At 41.8% G+C, this 18,562-nt stretch overlaps 1 protein-coding gene across 1 annotated transcript; it reads left to right on the forward strand.

The window, feature by feature from the left end:
- Positions 1-96: 96 nt before the first annotated feature.
- On the forward strand, positions 97-16,662 carry si:dkey-91i10.3 (cytochrome P450). Its single transcript, XM_010879742.5, has 9 exons — positions 97-492; positions 5,091-5,281; positions 7,497-7,696; positions 7,911-8,108; positions 12,567-12,730; positions 13,092-13,258; positions 13,462-13,543; positions 14,165-14,377; positions 15,197-16,662. The coding sequence occupies exons 1-9, from the start codon at positions 109-111 to the stop codon at positions 15,356-15,358; spliced, it is 1,761 nt and encodes a 586-aa protein (XP_010878044.2). The 5' UTR covers positions 97-108; the 3' UTR covers positions 15,359-16,662.
- Positions 16,663-18,562: the final 1,900 nt, after the last annotated feature.

The following is an 18,562-nucleotide window of genomic DNA, read 5'->3' on the forward strand; positions in this document are numbered from 1 at the left end:
CACTCCATGGGAAACATCATACTGTTTGGCAATAGCTAGTATGATGCAAAGAAATGACCTTGGACTTGAGGGAAAGTTCACATAGATTACTGACTTCCAAAGTTTACTATGTTCAGACGTATTAGTTATCTGGCGGATTATGGTCTCGTACCGAAGTGTTCCATTATATACTCAGCAGGAAGCTGTTTGGTTGCACGGATAACCACGATTGCCAGCTGCTCGGAGGACAATTTATGCGTCAAGATGTTTAGCAAAAAATTATTTCAGATCGGTCAGCATGTTTCTATACAGGACCAAAAAAATGCGATTAAAATAGTGACAACCACATTATCGCATGTTAGTGACAAGCGACGCGATGCCTCTTCCAATGCCGCTGTGTTGGGGGACAACAATAAACAGAAAACTATGGAAGATTTGGATGGACCTAGTTTTATGACGTCTTTGTATTGGCTTTTCGGTAAAGGGTATTTTCAGACAACACATCAATTGCAAGTAAGTAGTCTACTATACTGTTATGACCTCGCGTTGTGAAACCGACCTGCTAGGCTGGTGCAGTGTCTCAACCGTAGACCATGTCTTTCCGCTCACAAGCTATTCAGAATGCCATCAGATCATTGCAAATGTTTTATGTCAAGGTACGTTTCGCTGAGCAAGTGCTGGATGTACGGCCTTTCCGCATGGAGTAGTAAAAAATGCATGGGCATTTTACCACAAGCAATTGAGCGAGAAAGAAAACACCGTGAACGTTTTACGTCCGACATCACGTTCGGTTTTGAATTAATTGGGCGACATTACAGTCTCAGAATTCATGCCACTAGCAAAGCCATGCATGGCATTCCTGAATGATTTAAACATGTAATTAATGAATGACTTATGATTATTTATTTTACATACTCAAAGACTAACAGGTTAATACAGGTGCGTAGGTTTGTTTTCAAATGTGAGGGGGACAACACTAGCGTAGGGTGGTGACGCTGGACTGGGGTGCAAGTTGTCCTTACATGGACCCCCCTGAATGAAAAATTGGGAAGCGGTATATACACATGGTAAGCCGATCCTGAGGTCTGACTGTGATAACCACATAGAAACACAAAATATATATATATATATACATACACACACAGGTGCTGGTCATAAAATTAGAATATCATCAAAAAGTTGATTTCAGTAGTTCCATTCAAAAAGTGAAACTTTTTTTATTATATTCATTCATTACACACAGACTGATATATTTCAAATGTTTATTTCTTTTAATTGTGATGATTATAACTGACAACTAATGAAAATCCCAAATTCAGTATCTCAGAAAATTTGAATATTACAAAAGACCAATACAAAAAAAGGATTTTTTGAAATGTTGGCCAACTGAAAAGTATGAATATGAAAAGTATGAGCATGTGCAGCACTCATTACTTAGTTGTGGCTCCTTTTGCCTGAATTACTGCAGCAATGCGGCGTGGCATGGAGTCGATCAGTCTGTGGCACTGCTCAGGTGTTATGAGAGCCCAGGCTGCTCTGATAGTGGCCTTCAGCTCTTCTGCATTGTTGGGTCTGGCGTATCGCATCTTCCTCTTCACAATACCCCATAGATTTTCTGTAGGGTTAAGGTCAGGCAAGTTTGCTGGCCAATTAAGAACAGGGATACCATGGTCCTTAAACCAGGTACTGGTAGCTTTGGCACTGTGTGCAGGTGCCAAGTCCTGTTGTAAAATGAAATCTGCATCTCCATAAAGTTGGTCAGCAGCAGAAAGCATGAAGTGCTTGAAAACTTCCTGGTAGACAGCTGCGTTGATCTTGGACCTCAGAAAACTCAGTGGACCAACACCAGCAGATGACATGGCACCCCAAACCATCACTGACTGTGGAAACTTTACACTGGACTTCAAGCAATTTGGATTCTGTGCCTCTCCTCTCTTCCTCCAGACTCTGGGACCAAAGTAAATGCTAAATTTGCTTTCATCAGAGAACATAACTTTGGACCACTCAGCAGCATTCCAGTCCTTTTTGTCTTTAGCCCAGACGAGACGCTTCTGACGCTGTGTCTTGTTCAAGAGTGGCTTGACACAAGGAATGCGACAGCTGAAACCCATGTCTTGCATACGTCTGTGCGTGGTGGTTCTTGAAGCACTGACTGCAGCTGCAGTCCACTCTTTGTGAATCTCCCCCACATTTTTGAAAGGGTTTTGTTTCACAATCCTCTCCAGGGTGCCGTTATCCCTATTGCCTTGTACACTCTTTTCTACCACATCTTTTCCTTCCCTTCGCCTCTCTATTAATGCGCTTGGACACAGAGCTCTGTGAACAGCCAGCCTCTTTAGCTATGACCTTTTGTGTCTTGCCCTCCTTGTGCAAGGTGTCAATGGTGGTCTTTTGGACAGCTGTCAAGTCAGCAGTCTTCCCCATGATTGTGTTGCTTACAGAACTAGACTGAGAGACCATTTAAAGGCCTTTGCAGGTGTCATCATCATCATCATCTTCCGCTTATCCGGGGCCGGGTCGCGGGGGCAGCAGTCTAAGCAGAGATGCCCAGACTTCCCTAGACACTTCCTCCAGCTCTTCCAGGGGGACATAGTCCCTCCAGCGTGTCCTAGGTCTTAGTGCATGACAAGTATTTGATCACCTACCAACCAGTAAGAATTCTGGCTCTCACAGACCTGTTAGTTTTTCTTTAAGAAGCCCTCCTGTTCTCCACTCATTACCTGTATTAACTACACCTGTTTGAACTTGTTACCTGTATAAAAGACACCTGTCCACACACTTCATCAAACAGACTCCAACCTCTCCACAATGGCCAAGACCAGAGAGCTGTGTAAGGACATCAGGGATAAAATTGTAGACCTGCACAAGGCTGGGATGGGCTACAGGACAATAGGCAAGCAGCTTGTTGATAAGGCAACAACTGTTGCTGCAATTATTAGAAAATGGAGGAAGTTCAAGATGACGGTCAATCTCCCTTGGTCTGGGGCTCCATGCAAGAGCTCACCTTGTGGGGCATCAATGATCATGAGGAAGGTGAGGGATCAGCCCAGAACTCCATGGCAGGACCTGGTCAATGACCTGAAGAGAGCTGGGACCACATTCTCAAAGAAAACCATTAGTAACACACTACGCCGTCATGGATTAAAATCCTGCAGCGCACGCAAGGTCCCCCTGCTCAAGCCAGCGCCCGTCTGAAGTTTGCCAATGACCATCTGGATAATTCAGAGGAGGAATGGGAGAAGGTCATGTGGTCTGATGAGACAAAAATAGAGCTGGAGAAGGTCTATATGGAGGAGTGTGCCAAAATCACTGCTGCAGTGTGTGCAAACCTGGTCAAGAACTACAGGAAACGTATGATCTCTGTAATTGCAAACAAAAGTTTCTGTACCAAATATTAAGTTCTGTATCAAATACTTATGTCATGCAATAAAATGCTTAAAAATCATACAATGTGATTTTCTGGATTTTTGTTTTAGATTATGTCCCCCACAGTTGAAGAGTACCTATGATAAAATAGACAGATTTCTACATGCTTTGTAAGTGGGAAAATCGGCAGTGTATCAAATACTTGTTCTCTTTTACTAAAAACATTTTTATAGAGCACAGACCCCCCACCCACTGTGGGACCTGGTGCAACTGCACCCTGGATAGCTACGCTAGTGGTGACATATGTTTTGGTAAATGCCCATGGTTTTGGAATGGGATGGCCAACAAGCTCATAAACATGTAATGGTCGGGTGTCCACATACTTTTGGAAATGTTGTATGTGCACTGATGGATAACATCTCATTGATTCTGCTACAATGAACTTGCAAAATGCAGCCTTCAGCCATTTCATTGAATATTACTTAGTTAATATATTGTCTATGAAGTGTTCTCTTAGTGAAGAGCTACTCCAGACCTCTGTATTTCAATGTGTGTGGCTGATTATGTAATCTGCATGTACATTTTGCCTGTACTGTACTCACAACCTCACCTCCCAAGCTCCACCACTCTCTTGCGTGACTGCACTGGTTGACTCAACATCCTTCTGGTTCTGCTAATAAATATGAACATTCAAGATATGGAATATACACAACATACATTTTAAGTTATTCACCTTTAAAGACGACATTTCCCCTCAGCTCCATGGTTGACCTTTTCTCCCTGGCTTTCTGATGCTGCTATGAGAAGGCCATTCTCACGGACACCATTTGATCCTGCTAAAATGCGGGACATATATCTCCAGAAAAAATTAAGAGACCACTGCACCTTTTTCTTTCCTTTCCATAAAAGTCAAAAAGGAAGGTTTTGAATGAGGAATAGAAGGGTTACAATTTAGACCACTGCAAATAGAACGCTTCTGTTCCACACTCAAAACTTTACTTTTCAACTTTTTTGGAAAGGAAAGAAAAATGTGCCGGTGGTCTTTTAATTTTTTCCGGAGCTGTATATTTTGCAACTATCATTCATATATAATGTTAGCCTACCTAAACCTTACTGCTTTTAGAAAAACACTCTGATAAGATAAATATCTACCCCATTCATACGTTATTAGCTAGAGGCAATTAGCTGGAGGTAATGTAAGCTAGGTTACCAAACTTTCATGAACCAGAGATCACAGTTGCTAGATGCAACGGTAGCCTCTACTCTGCTACGGTAACCAGACCTATCCAGCAACTACCTCAAAGCAAAATGCCTGCGTCTGGTCCTAAAGCCAGTCTGATTTGAGTTATGCAATTGTTTACCATAGTGCCACTGCGAAGTTCTAAAGAGGTTGAGCTTTTCTTATAATAAGAGTTGTGTTGATAAAAAGTGTTGGGGGCAAAATGACATTTTCAAAAAGTGGGTGGGACATGTCCCACTCAAGTATAATGAAACCTACGCCCCTGGGTTAATATACTGTAGATGTATACTAGTGTGATCTAACTGCCTGTGCTTTGTTTGGTATGTTATATCCCAGACAAAAACAATGTGCAGTTAGACATTCTAAACTATTATTCTCATATTTTGGAAAATAATCATGCTGTTCTTTCCAAAAGAGCCGGTTGTGCACTCATTTATCCACATCAGAAACAATTCATGTTGTTCTGTTTTCACTGCTGCAATTATTGTTCTCTCCTCTTCCCCAGATTGAACACAGCAATATCTATGGCCCTCTGTGGAAGTCAAAGTATGGGCCCTTGGTGATTGTAAACGTGGCCAGTGCTGAACTTATAGAGCAGGTGTTGAGACAAGAAGGACGGCACCCCATCCGCACGGACATGCCCCACTGGAGGAGCTACCGGCAGCTGAGGAACCATGCCTACGGACCCCTCACAGAGTGGGTAACATTGTGGATACCCACCAGCCCTGTCCTGTTAGACTGGTCCCAGATTGGTTTCGACTGTATAGTCCACTACCTGCACAGAGTAGTCGAAATAACATTTACAGGTCTGGGACCAAGCATCATATCACCTTGGAGGTCAATATACAATGTTTACGGCTCTCGCTCAACAAGGACAAAAACACAATGTGCACAATACTGTATTCTTTCAGCGTGTTTCAATGAGTAAGTCCCCTTGAATGTAGTTATTCCTGTATTTCTTGTCCCAGCAGTTAAAAAACATGTTGGTGTGTGTGATAGATAACCACATCGTTTCACAAGAATTAGAAGTAGAAGTAGACACAATTTGACGAGTAGACAAAACTGCGTACAGACAAAAGAGCCAGACAGTTGATCATTATATTAAAACACTAACCCTAGGACACAAAGCAGTCATTACAAAAGATTCATTCCAAGATCTTAAGAACACAGAAATTGTATTACATGATTCATTTATTGACAAATGGGATTTGTGTAGGTAAAACCATACTAATAGTCTAATTAGTCTAAAACTGGATGACAGAACTAAAAACATGGGCCCGGTTTTAGCTCATGACAACTTTCAGAATGGATGAAGTGATACAGCTTCATCACTTCAAATGTGTTGATGGTCATGTTCATGTGTCAAGTTAAGATTGCAATGTGGCACATGACACTATACAGGTGCTGGTCATCAAATTAGAATATCATCAAAAAGTTGATTTATTTCAGTAATTCCATTCAAAAAGTGAAACTTGTATATTATATTAATTCATTACACACAGACTGATACATTTCAAATGTATTTTTCTTATAATTGTGATGAATATAACTGACAACTAATGAAAATCCCAAATTCAGTATCCGAAAATTTGAATATTACTTAAGACCAATACAAAAAAAGGATTTTTAGAAATGTTGGCCAACTGAAAAGTATGAACATGAAAAGTATGAGCATGTACAGCACTCAATACGTAGTTGAGGCTCCTTTTGCCTGAATTACTGCAGCAATGCGGTGTGGCACGGAGTCAATCAGTCTGTGGCACTGCTCAGGTGTTATGAGAAACCATCACTGACTGTGGAAACTTTACACTGGACTTCAAGCAACGTGGATTCTGTGCCTCTCCTCTCTTCCTCCAGACTCTGGGACCTTGATTTCCAAAGGAAATGCAAAATTTACTTTAATCAGAGAACATAACTCAGCAGCAGTCCAGTCCTTTTTGTCTTTAGCCCAGGCGAGATGCTTCTGACGCTGTGTCTTGTTCAAAAGTGGCTTGACACAAGGAATGCGACAGCTGAAACCCATGTCTTGCATATGTCTGTGCGTGGTGGTTCTTGAAGCACTGACTGCAGCTGCAGTCCACTCTTTGTGAATCTCCCCCACATTTTTGAAAGGGTTTTGTTTCACAATCCTCTCCAGGGTGCCGTTATCCCTATTGCCTTGTACACTCTTTTCTACCACATCTTTTCCTTCCCTTCGCCTCTCTATTAATATGCTTGGACACAGAGCTCTGTGAACAGCCAGCCTCTTTAGCTATGACCTTTTGTGTCTTGCCCTCCTTGTGCAAGGTGTCATTGGTCGTCTTTTGGACATGTCAAGGCAGCAGTCTTCCTCATGATTGTGTTGCCTACAGAACTAGACTTAGAGACCATTTAAAGGCCTTTGCAGGTGTTTTGGGTTAATTAGCTGATTAGAGTGTGGCACCAGGTGTCTTCAATATTGAACCTTTTCACAATATTCTAATTTTCTGAGATACTGAATTTGGGTTTTTCATTAGTTGTCAGTTATAATCATCAAAATGAAAGAAAGAAATAAACACTTGAAATATATCAGTCTGTGTGTAATGAATGTATACATTATACAAGTTTCACTTTCTGAATGGAATTACTGAAATAAATCAACTTTTTGGTGATATACAAATTTTATGACCAGCACCTGTTAAAGTTACACTATAGAAATTATTTTACGAATCACATGACAAAATATGTCAAAGTAGAAACCTGAAACAACATGGAGCTCATTTCAAATGGATAAGTGACACATCAGTCTGGTTGTTTAGTATGCTCTCTCTCAACTGTGGTTGGTTTCAAGTAACTTTTCTCTCACTCTCTCACTCTTTTTACCTCAAGTCTTTCTCGCTCTCTTTCTCACTCAGTTTCTTAAAGCGTGGTACTTTGTGTGTCTATGCTACAGGATGGGTGCTCAGTGGCAGCGCATCAGGAGTATTCTGAATCCCAGGATGCTGAAGCCCAGACACGTCTCTGCCTACAGCAATGCCATTAATAACGTGGTCACAGACTTCATAGAAAAGGTGACCTGTCTCCGTGACACCAAGGGTGACGGGGTTATGGTGAACGACGTGGCCGGGGAACTCTACAAGTTCGCTTTCGAAGGTGAATCATGAGCCCTATGTCATTGGTATCTTTCTGTGTGAATGACAAAGGACAAGGTGCATTGTGTGGGCCATAGACGCCTGGAAGACGGATTGGTAGTCACGTGTGGGAACACTTTTTATCGGTCAAGGCCAACCGATGACAAAGGTCGTAAAGGATGATTCACATCATTCCATTACAACGTGGTATTTGTTGTGTTCCTCTCTGTCTGCAGGGATCTGTTCCGTGTTGTTCGAGACCCGTATGGGCTGTCTGAATGAGGAGGTTCCTGAAGAGACCCAGAAGTTTATCACCTCTGTAGGAGAGATGTTCCGTCTCTCCCCCATCGTCATCCTCTTCCCCAAGTATACCTGGCCTTACCTCCCCTTCTGGAAACACTTTGTGGCTGTCTGGGATCACCTCTTCTTAGTTGGTGAGTGAGTGATTGAGTGATGGATGTTTTCCGAATCATATGCGCTAGCATGCATAATAAAGATTCAAAAGCTAGACTGCACAGTAAAACATAGAATCACATAACCTTAACCTTAAGGTTCTACAGCTAATGTGAATGAGAGGCAGAATGTAGGATGACACTCACTCATTTCTCATGATTGAAGTGAAAATAGTTGATATGTTTTACAACCTTAACATACACATTGCAGAGTTCTCATTTTACCCCATATACAGTGGAAAGTCACCACCCCTTCAAAATGTTCACATGTTGTTTCCTTACAGCTAGAAATGATAACAATTCTATGAATTAATTAAAACAGTAAAATACCCTATTTGATTAAGTAAACACCCCCTTGAGGTAATTATTGGTGGAACAACCTTTTGGTTGAATTACAGCCATGAGTCTAATTGAATGCGTCTCTGCTATTTGCCCATTCTTCCTTGTATAATTGTTCAAGCTTAGTCAAATTGCATGGTAACTGCTAATGGACTGAATTTTTCAAGTCACTCCACAGATTCCTGATGGGATTTAGGTTGGGGCTCTGATTAGGCACCTCAAGGACGTTCACTTTATTGTCCTTCAGCCACTGTACGCTTGCTTTGGTGATGTGCTTTGGGTCATTGTCATGTTGAAATGTGATATACATTTTCCCTTCTATCCTGACAAGTGCTCCAGTCCCTGCTGTAGAGAAACACCCCCACAACAGGATGCAGCCATCACAGTTCTTTACTGTAGGCACTGTGTTCTTTGGGTGTAAAGATTGAGTTTTTACCAGACATGTTGTTTTGTCCTAGGAATCCACAATGTACTTTTTGGCCAAGGTTTTTTTTTTCTTGCCACCCTCTCATAGAGGCCAGATTTGTGGAGCGCTTGTGATATTGTGGTCACATCCACTCTGACCAGTGTTTGCCATAATGGCTTGAAGCTCATTTAAAGTTGCCATTGGCTTCTCTGTAGCCTCTCTGATCTGTCTCCTCCTTGCCCGGTCATCCAGTTTGGAGGTACTGCCTGATCTGTGCAAGGATTAGGTGGTGCCATACGCCTTCCTCTTCTTAATAATGGTCTTTACTGTACTCCAGGCGATGGACAAAGCCTTTGAAATCTTTTTCTATCCATCCCTTGACTTGTGTCTTTCCTCAACTTTATCTCATAGATCTTTGGAAAGTACCTTTCAACCCATAGTGGATTCTTTGCTTTGAATTGCATTATTGCAGTGGTGTCCTCTGGAACCAACCCCTTTTATTCTGAACTAATCAATGTTACTACAATTGATCACAGATGGAAGCTAATTAGATTGATTCGTGATCTGGAAGGTGGTTAGTTATATCAAGTTTGCAATTGCAATTCTAAGATGGGTGTTCACATATCCAAATAGGGTGTAATACGGTAAAAAAATAATATTACATTTTCAGTTGTTTTGAATTTTACTTTCACTTGGATATTGTGGGTTAGTGTGTCGAAATAAAGCCGGAGAAATCCATAAACTGCAGAACAAGTCCCAACAAGCACTGCTAACATACGCCGTGCCAAACGATTGCTCCACACACACACATTTTCCAGATCCACCGACAGAAAGAACTGCTGCCACGAGCCAACCATCTACCCAGCACGCTCTCATTTAATCATTGCAAGTGTTTTAGCCGTCCAAATATTTCAATCTTGACTGTTATTGCTGTGACACTTGCATAATTCAGAAAATGTAATCTTACTTGTCAAAAGGTTGTTAGATAAGATTCATGTATATGGAGAAATTAGTAGGCTACTAAAGGACCCACATAACACATGAGAATAACTATATTTTGGTCAGCCGTCAGTCAGCTAGCACTGAATGGTAACGTGCTTGATGCTCTCAGGATATTATAAGTCATTTGTGCTTCTTTCCACTTGAGTCCCAATTATTGCACGGAAAGTGCGTACAGAACTGCCACAAATCTAGGGAATGTACAGTGCTTTCAGTCAGTATTCAAACCCCTTCCATTTCACATTTTGCTGAGTTATAGACTTAATTTATAATTGATTACATTAGTTTTTTTGCCATCCATCTACGCATAAAACCCTATAATGACAAAGCAAAAACATAATTTAAACAATTTATTGAAATTAAGAAACTGAAATATTTGATGTATGAATGTATTCGAACCGTTTATTCAGTAGTTTGTAGAATCCCCTTAGGCAGCAATGATGATCACAGACTTGTCCTGAAGCCACCCCAGTGTTGTCATGGCTGTGTGCTTTGGGTGGTTTTCATGTTTAAATATTAACCTTTGCCCCAGTCTTAACCTCGCTCTGTTTTTCTTTGGACATCTTTGTATTTTTGCATAGTTTGTCCTTCCCTCAATCCTGACCAGCCTTCCAGTCCCTGTTGAGAATCATCCCGATAGCATGATGCTCCCACAACCATGCTTCACCATAGGGATGGTAATAGCCAGGTGATGAGCAGTACCTTGTCTTCACCAGATGTAGTGCTTGGCATTCAAGCCTAATAGTTTGACTTTGGTCTCATTAGACTACAGAATATTTTTCCTCATGCTCTCAGTGTCCTTCAAGCGACACGCCTATTTTCTCATGGGTGGCCTCTGTCTAACTACTCAGGCGAATGACTGAGCCCGCTGTGCTCCTGGGAACTTTCCATGATGTGTACATTTTTATATATTCCCCAGATACATGCCTCAATAAAATTCAGCAAGTTCTATGGAGAGTTTCTTGGACTTCATGTCTTGGTTTTTGCTCTGGCATGCCCGGTGAAGTGATAAATTGGCACACATTTTAGAAATATCTGTTTTTGCTTTGTCATTATGTGGGTATTGTGTGGCAATTTTTAAAATCAATTATGAAGTAAGTCTGTGAATAAAGTGAAGGGGTGGGAAATCTTTTAGAAGACGCTGCATGTTACTTTTTACAGCTTGACAATGAAAAACCAAAAAAGAAAATACAAACTATTTGTTTTGCATAGGAAACATGTCGACCCAGTTTGTACAGTAACATTACAGTAACATTTGAACAGTAATCTGTTTTTTCGCCTTACAGCATACTGGATTCACCTGCACCCAAATCCATTGAGCTCAAAATGTGAAACATGTTTACATGTTGTTACTATTACCTAGCTAAGTTTTTGTTAGCCTCTGGGGTTTTGAAAATAATTTGTAATTAGCTTTGCAGCATGGTCTTATACTCTTTCATTTATCAGTACTGGGAATGGACAAATATTGCCAGTAATTATTTTTATTTTTGTTTTATTTGTGCAGTATGGGGAAGATAATGCGTCCCGTGTTGTTTATAAGTTGAAATAAAAAGGGGCCTTGGTTTTAAAAAAACTTGGGTTGCTGTAGTGGCCTATGTACATTTCTATCGCTATAGAAAAATATTGATTGTCTGGCCCATAATTTTTTTTCCTGATATGGCTTCTGCTTTGCTTGAGATTGATGCCTCTCCTGTGGGCCCTTTAGTTTCAGCTGGGGTTTCTAAAGATCATGGCTGTGTTTCAGCTCTAACTAAATTAAACAATCCCAATGCTCTTGGCTGGAGTGTTGACTCACCAATCCAAGTTCACACTGACTTGGCTCGCTGGGTCAAACTCAAAGTACAAAATAATTTGATCAGATAATCTGGTAGTATAACGCCATCTAGTGGTAGAGGAATCATATGACCCTAAAGGAAATCCTGTCATGACTCGGCTCAGTGTTTTTCAAAAGACATTGCTGGATGATCTGTTGGCTTTCCTTACCTCTTTCTCAGAACATCAGAGAGGAGGGAGGAAAAAACACACTTCCTCCAAAAACCTCCTGTTATGGAAATTCTTGAACTGATGTTTACTTAGTCCTATACATGTTTAAATTAGTTACTAGTTAAAAGTACTGTGTCCCAAAGTTTTGATATGAAAAGGAATGTAGAAGAGGGGGATCTGGTGTTTGTTAATGGTCATCATTGAATGCTATCAGTAGATCATTGGGTTCCCCGTCAATCTGTCAATCTATTTAAACCATCAGTGTATCTGTCCTTTGTCCCTTCTGAGTTGAATAGGTCATCTGCAGTGTCCTTAGTTCCTTGGGATAAGGAGGGGGGACAGCCCGCCTTTTGGGTAAAACCTATTTATTGTTGACATAAGACAGCTGGGCAGTGTCTTACCCCACTCCTTTTAACTGTAATAAGTACTCTGACTGTTCTGTGCTTCCTCAGAGATTCCTCACAGGTTTATTCTGTTATACTGCGAATCATGCCAAGATAATTTTGTCTCTGTACTTACTCCTAAAAGAGTTCCTATCGATGGAATTACCATCACACTCCCCATTCAGAACATATTAGCCTGAGGAGTGAGTTTCACAGATCCTCATCTGCTGCACATGTACCTGAGAATAGACTTGCAAGTCACAGTATGCCTCTGTGTGCTGTTCGCGCTGGTCGCTGTAACCTCTGACCCCAGCCTCTGTCGCCGTGCAGCCGAGCAGCAGGTGCGTCACAAGATGGACGAGATTCAGGAGAAGGTGCGCCTGGGCCAGCCGCTGGAGGGCGAGTACCTCACGCACCTCCTGGCCAGCCAACAGATGTCGGTCACCGAGATCCTGGGGTCCATCACCGAGCTACTGCTGGCCGGCGTTGACACGGTGAGGAGAAGGGGGAGGGGTATGCGCGCAAGGGCCCAAATGGAACGTGTGAGTGGCTAAAAAAAACGTGGGTGGATCAGCTTTCACACCTGTTTCCACCGAAGTGGAGAAAGAGGTGATAAACATTTGAGGGTGTGCTTTAATCTTCTCCATGTCAGCCATTTTAGATTGGTTTGCGTGGAGTGAAAGTTAGTTGCTTACTTCACCCACAGTTCCGCTGAGCCCTGAGCGCCGCCTCAGTGTTCAATACTGTTGCCCGCCTCCCTAATCAGGGCTGTGGAAATAGAATCACTATTCACTAATCTAATGTTAATATCGCTGGCGTACATCTAGCCCGTGTAATTCTATTTCTGTGCTCCAGACGTCGAACACCATCTCATGGTCTCTCTACCACATGGCCCTGGAGCCAAAGATCCAGGAGAAGCTGTACCAGGAAGTGATTAGTGTCTGCCCGGGGGACCAGGTGCCAATGAGTGATGACATAACCAAAATGCCTTGGCTCAAGGCTGTTGTCAAAGAGACGCTGCGGTGAGTTGTTAGTCATTTGTAATCCCCATTAAGTCCCTGTAAATGCACTAATAATGCGTCATTTCTAACATACCGGTTGCCTGTATTATATTCATGATTAGTGTACTTGTCGTTAAGTTAGTTCGACGTCATTGGGACTTTGTTCTGCATTTTCTGATGAATCTTCCATTTCTTATTAATTAGTCCTGTACTTCTCTATCCAGGATGTACCCAGTAGTACCAGGAAACGCCCGCATCAATGTAGAAAATGAGATCATAGTTGGGGACCACCTCTTCCCCAAAAATGTGAGTTCTTGTACTGTTTAGATAGGTTTCTACTGGTGAACGTAATGATGTTTCTGTGTTACGCTGACACTTTCATAACCATTTTCATCCCGAGATATACAACGTTAAGTTTAGGTTCAACAATATTGCTCACACCAACAGCATACCACAGAGCAGTGCTGAAGAGCAGTTTTTACTGTCGTTCATCTGCTGTCCTCTCCTCCATCACCTCCTCTTCCTGTCCTCTCCTTTATCACCTCCTCCATATCCTGTCCCCTCCTCCATCACCTCCTCTATATCCTGTTCTCCATCACCTTGTCTGTCTGTCCTCTCCTCCTTCACCTCCTCATCCTGTCCTGTCCACCATCACCTCCTCATCCTGTCCTGTCCTATCCTCCATCACCTCCTCATCCTGTCCTGTCCTCCATCACCTCCTTCATTACCTGTCCTCTCCTCCATCACCTCCTCATCCTGTCCTGTCCTGTCCTCCATCACCTCCTCCATTTCCTGTCCTCTCATCCACCATCTCCTCTTCCTGTCCTCTCCTCCATCACCTCCATCACCTCCACTTCCTATCCTCTCCTCCATCACCCCTTCTTCCTGTCTGCTCCTGCATCCCGTCTCTCTCCATGTCTCTCCCAGACCCTGTTCCACCTGTGTCACTATGCAGTGTCATATGACCCGACTGTGTTCCCGGATCCACATGCCTTCTCGCCAGAGCGCTGGCTCCGTGGGAGTCAGGGAGAGAACAAGAAGAACCAGCACCCGTTTGGCTCAGTCCCCTTTGGTTTCGGGGTCCGGGCGTGCCTGGGTAGGAGGGTGGCTGAGCTGGAGATGTACCTCCTCCTGTCTAGGGTAAGACAACCAGGCCTGCTCTCTAGTTCTGGATAGAGTAGTTGAATCATCATTTATCCCTAGAGGATCTGACTTAATTAAACATTTTTCTTGTGTGGAAAGTGGTAATAATATCTTGGGATTCATTCAACATCGTACAAAGCCAGCCTCTCTATACCTGGTTATTCTCAGGCAAATGTTTCATATTACAGGGATTTAAACAGAATGCTCATTTTATATCCCACGGCGGTTTTCCCAGTTAATTTAACAGTGACTCTATTAAAGCTCCAAAAGGTTGAGGGAGGCTCCGGGACATTTGGATGTTTAAACTGGTCTTCAGGGCCAGCCTCAGGATGCTCCAGTCTGAAGTAACTGACTAACAAAATCTTGTTTGACTGGTTTGGGTGTCCCACTGTTATCTTTGGAATTAGATAGGTAATATGACAGACCAGACCTTTAACTTTGGTCTGATTCATCCCACTTGGATAACTGGCAACTATGTGGAGATAAGTCTGTCTTTAACCAAGGATTATGTAATAATTAACTTCAGTTGTTAGGAGTTACCTCTAAAGACTGTCAGAAATCTATGCAGGGTAACATCCTGTATTGATTTCTAATCAAATGTTTGACTTGATGTTACAATTTAGGATTAGGCTTTCATGGCATAATGTGATAACACAGGAAAGTTCACCGTTTTATGTTACTGTGCTACTCATTGGTTATTGTTTTCACCACTTTTCACCACTCTTTGTATTTGACATGTGATGAGCTGATATTCTCAGCCAGACTAGGACAGTCCCACAGTAACATCAACATGTTTTGTTCTCATTGTCCTCCCAGTTGATTAAACACTATGAAGTGCGCGCAGACCCTGCAGGAGCCACAGTCAAGCCAATCACAAGAACCCTTCTTGTCCCGGCTTCCCCAATCAACCTACAGTTTATTGATAGGACAGTCAAGCAGCAGGATGAACCAATGGTAACAAAACAGGTTTCCCTGTGAAGGACATTAGTATGCACACTGTGTAAAGTCCTCCTTTCAACAAACAGTTGTCAGAGGATGGCTCACTTGCTGCACAAGTTTTCTTCCCTTAACATTCCATGGCCTTAATTAGTGACTCACTAAATGTACAGCCTATTGCCCACAATCCAGTGAGACCACTGAGAGAAACTGTCCTTGACTGGTGGCCCTTATTTTACCATTACATATTATTTGTATTTTAGCATCACCACTGTTGTCCTGCTCCAGGTCAGGTTATTTGCTCTTTGTAATTAACAAATGCTGTATTTTTTATGTTGTGATTTTTAAAAATGTTTTTTCATTGTAGAATGGCTACACACAAAGTATTATAGATGTATACAATTGTTCTGTAATTCATGTTTTAAATTCAGTATTGAACACCAAGGGGGGAAAGTATAGGTATGGATAGTTAAGATATTTAAGATTTTAAAATGCACATCAGTTGATTTTTATAATGCGGTTTTAGAATTGTATTGCCAAACAGTGATGTGTATTGGTTTAGTTTCCATAGAAGCAATCTTCTGTCTAATGTTCCTCTGATTAAGACAGTTGGCAGGGGAGAAATCCCAAATGCCCCTATTCCTTTAAATGAACTACTAGGGCCAACCCATCCCATCACCGTTAGTGCACTGCATTTGAACAGGAGTAATAGGGTTAGGATGTAATTTAGGACGCAGACCTCAACCTCAGGACAAAGTCATTTCAGAACATTTTATTTTGTTGCAAAGCGCAACTACATTCATTGTCTGTTTAAGTGCCACAGAAAGGTGGGATTCACTCCACTAACCACGGAAACTTTATTCAAGCCACAAATAAAAGTCAATGATCTACTGAAGAGTACTTTTTATAGGAAATATATTAAGGAAAAATATCTGTCATGTTTCCTTACTCTCCCTAGATAATCACTAAGACAAATGGTGCAATTTAAGGGCTCATTAAAATAAGAAATGATTTGCATGAAATTGCATTATAAAACTGGGGACCTTTACGCTTTATGACATGATTTGGAGTGCTGTGGTATTAAATGCATTTTACAAGTCAGTGGTTTGGTCGTAGTGGGAGGTCAGTGACGTCAGTAGATGGTCAAAGTGATAAGGAATATAACCTTCCGATCTATTTGCTGTTTTTGGCAGCTATAGATGAAGCCATTCGGTTGGCACGAATTATGCTTCTTAATGGATATAAGAAAGTCTAACAATGTATGGATTCACTACTGTACACTCACCTAAAGGATTATTAGGAACACCTGTTCAATTTCTCATTAATGCAATTATTTAATCAACCAATCACATGGCAGTTGCTTCAATGCATTTAGGGGTGTGGTCCTGGTCAAGACAATGTCCTGAACTCCAAACTGAATGTCAGAATGGGAAAGAAAGGTGATTTAAGCAATTTTGAGCATGGCATGGTTGTTGGTGTCAGACGGGCCGGTCTGAGTATTTCACAATCTGCTCAGTTACTGGGATTTTCATGCACAACCATTTCTAGGGTTTACAAAGAATGGTGTGAAAAGGGAAAAACATCCAGTATGCGGCAGTCCTGTGGGCGAAAATGCCTTGTTGATGCTAGAGGTCAGAGGAGAATGGGCCGACTGATTCAAGCTGATAGAAGAGCAACTTTGACTGAAATAACCACTTGTTACAACTGTGGTATGCAGCAAAGCATTTGTGAAGCCACAACACGCACAACCTTGAGGCGGATGGGCTACAACAGCAGAAGACCCCACCGGGTACCACTCATCTCCACTACAAATAGGAAAAAGAGGCTACAATTTGCACAAGCTCACTAAAATTGGACAGTTGAAGACTGGAAGAATGTTGCCTGGTCTGATGAGTCTCGATTTCTGTTGAGACATTCAGATGGTAGAGTCAGAATTTGGCGTACAACAGACTGAGAACATGGATCCATCATGCCTTGTTACCACTGTGCAGGCTGGTGGTGGTGGTGTAATGGTGTGGGGGATGTTTTCTTGGCACACTTTAGTGCCAATTGGGCATCGTTTAAATGCCACGGCCTACCTGAGCATTGTTTCTGACCATGTCCATCCCTTTATGACCACCATGTACCCATCCTCTGATGGCTACTTCCAGCAGGATAATGCACCATGTCACAAAGCTCGAATCATTTCAAATTGGTTTCTTGAACATGACAATGAGTGCACTGTACTGAAATGGCCCCCACAGTCACCAGATCTCAACCCAATAGAGCATCTTTGGGATGTGGTGGAACTGGAGCTTCGTGCCCTGGATGTGCATCCCACAAATCTCCATCAACTGCAAGATGCTATCCTATCAATATGGGCCAACATTTCTAAAGAATGCTTTCAGCACCTTGTTGAATCAATGCCACGTAGAATTAAGGCAGTTCTGAAGGCAAAAGGGGGTCAAACACAGTATTAGTATGGTGTTCCTAATAATCCTTTAGGTGAGTGTAAGTATTCACTACTCTAGAAGACTGAAATGTAAATATAGAACGATCCAGAGAAAGAGCGCCATTAACTGGGCTCTGGGATGCAAGTCACTGATTGGCTGTCCCCCGCAACAATGTATTCCAGCTGCAGAGGTGTGATATTTTGGGAGCAGTATGTTTGTTAACAGTTATTCACCCTGCCTCTCAACATGTTCAATAAATTTATTTTTGCAGTATTGAGAGCTGAGAGAAGCAATTGTGAGGGTTTTCTAGAGGTATTATGCTTCAAAAGCTATTTTTAGGCCACTATCATCAGTACACTTCATATTCATGTAGGTAGGCCGTATTGGTTAGTCATGACCATAAAATCCTGCCATTGAAATGCTCCTTTATGCTGAGGACATGGGCAGCCATCTAAATAGTACTATACTCACCATATGCAGCCACTTTCAGATTGAAAACTAAAAAGCTGCTCTGAACTGAATTTTCAACCCTGTCCATCTCCCTGCATCTAAATGTACTATACTCAATTTGTGTACATTAACTGTAAATCCATTTAACTATCTATATAATCCATGTTATACTGTCCATCGCTCATATCTAATTAAAAGCTAATCACCAATTTGTATAATTGCATGTAAACTTAATGTATATATTTTAAGTAGGTTGTCGCTATCTGTTACAAGTACAATCCTGAATATATGTTCATTTACTTAGCAATTAAAGGTGATTCTAACGCAGAAGACTCATAGGTCTTTTTTTGAATGAGTTGTCATT

The sequence above is a fragment of the Esox lucius genome, chromosome 16 (assembly GCF_011004845.1).
Source record: "Esox lucius isolate fEsoLuc1 chromosome 16, fEsoLuc1.pri, whole genome shotgun sequence".
In the NCBI taxonomy this organism is placed as follows: Eukaryota; Metazoa; Chordata; class Actinopteri; order Esociformes; family Esocidae; genus Esox; species Esox lucius.

What these genes read in the sequence shown, in the direction of transcription:
- si:dkey-91i10.3 (XM_010879742.5), top strand. Translation starts at nt 109, where the DNA reads ATGTTCAGACGTATTAGTTATCTGGCGGATTATGGTCTCGTACCGAAG. An exon ending in TGCTGGCCGGCGTTGACACG is followed by an intron (nt 12,731 to 13,091) that starts GTGAGGAGAAGG and finishes TCTGTGCTCCAG; the next exon opens with ACGTCGAACACCATCTCATG. An exon ending in TGTACCTCCTCCTGTCTAGG is followed by an intron (nt 14,378 to 15,196) that starts GTAAGACAACCA and finishes TTGTCCTCCCAG; the next exon opens with TTGATTAAACACTATGAAGT.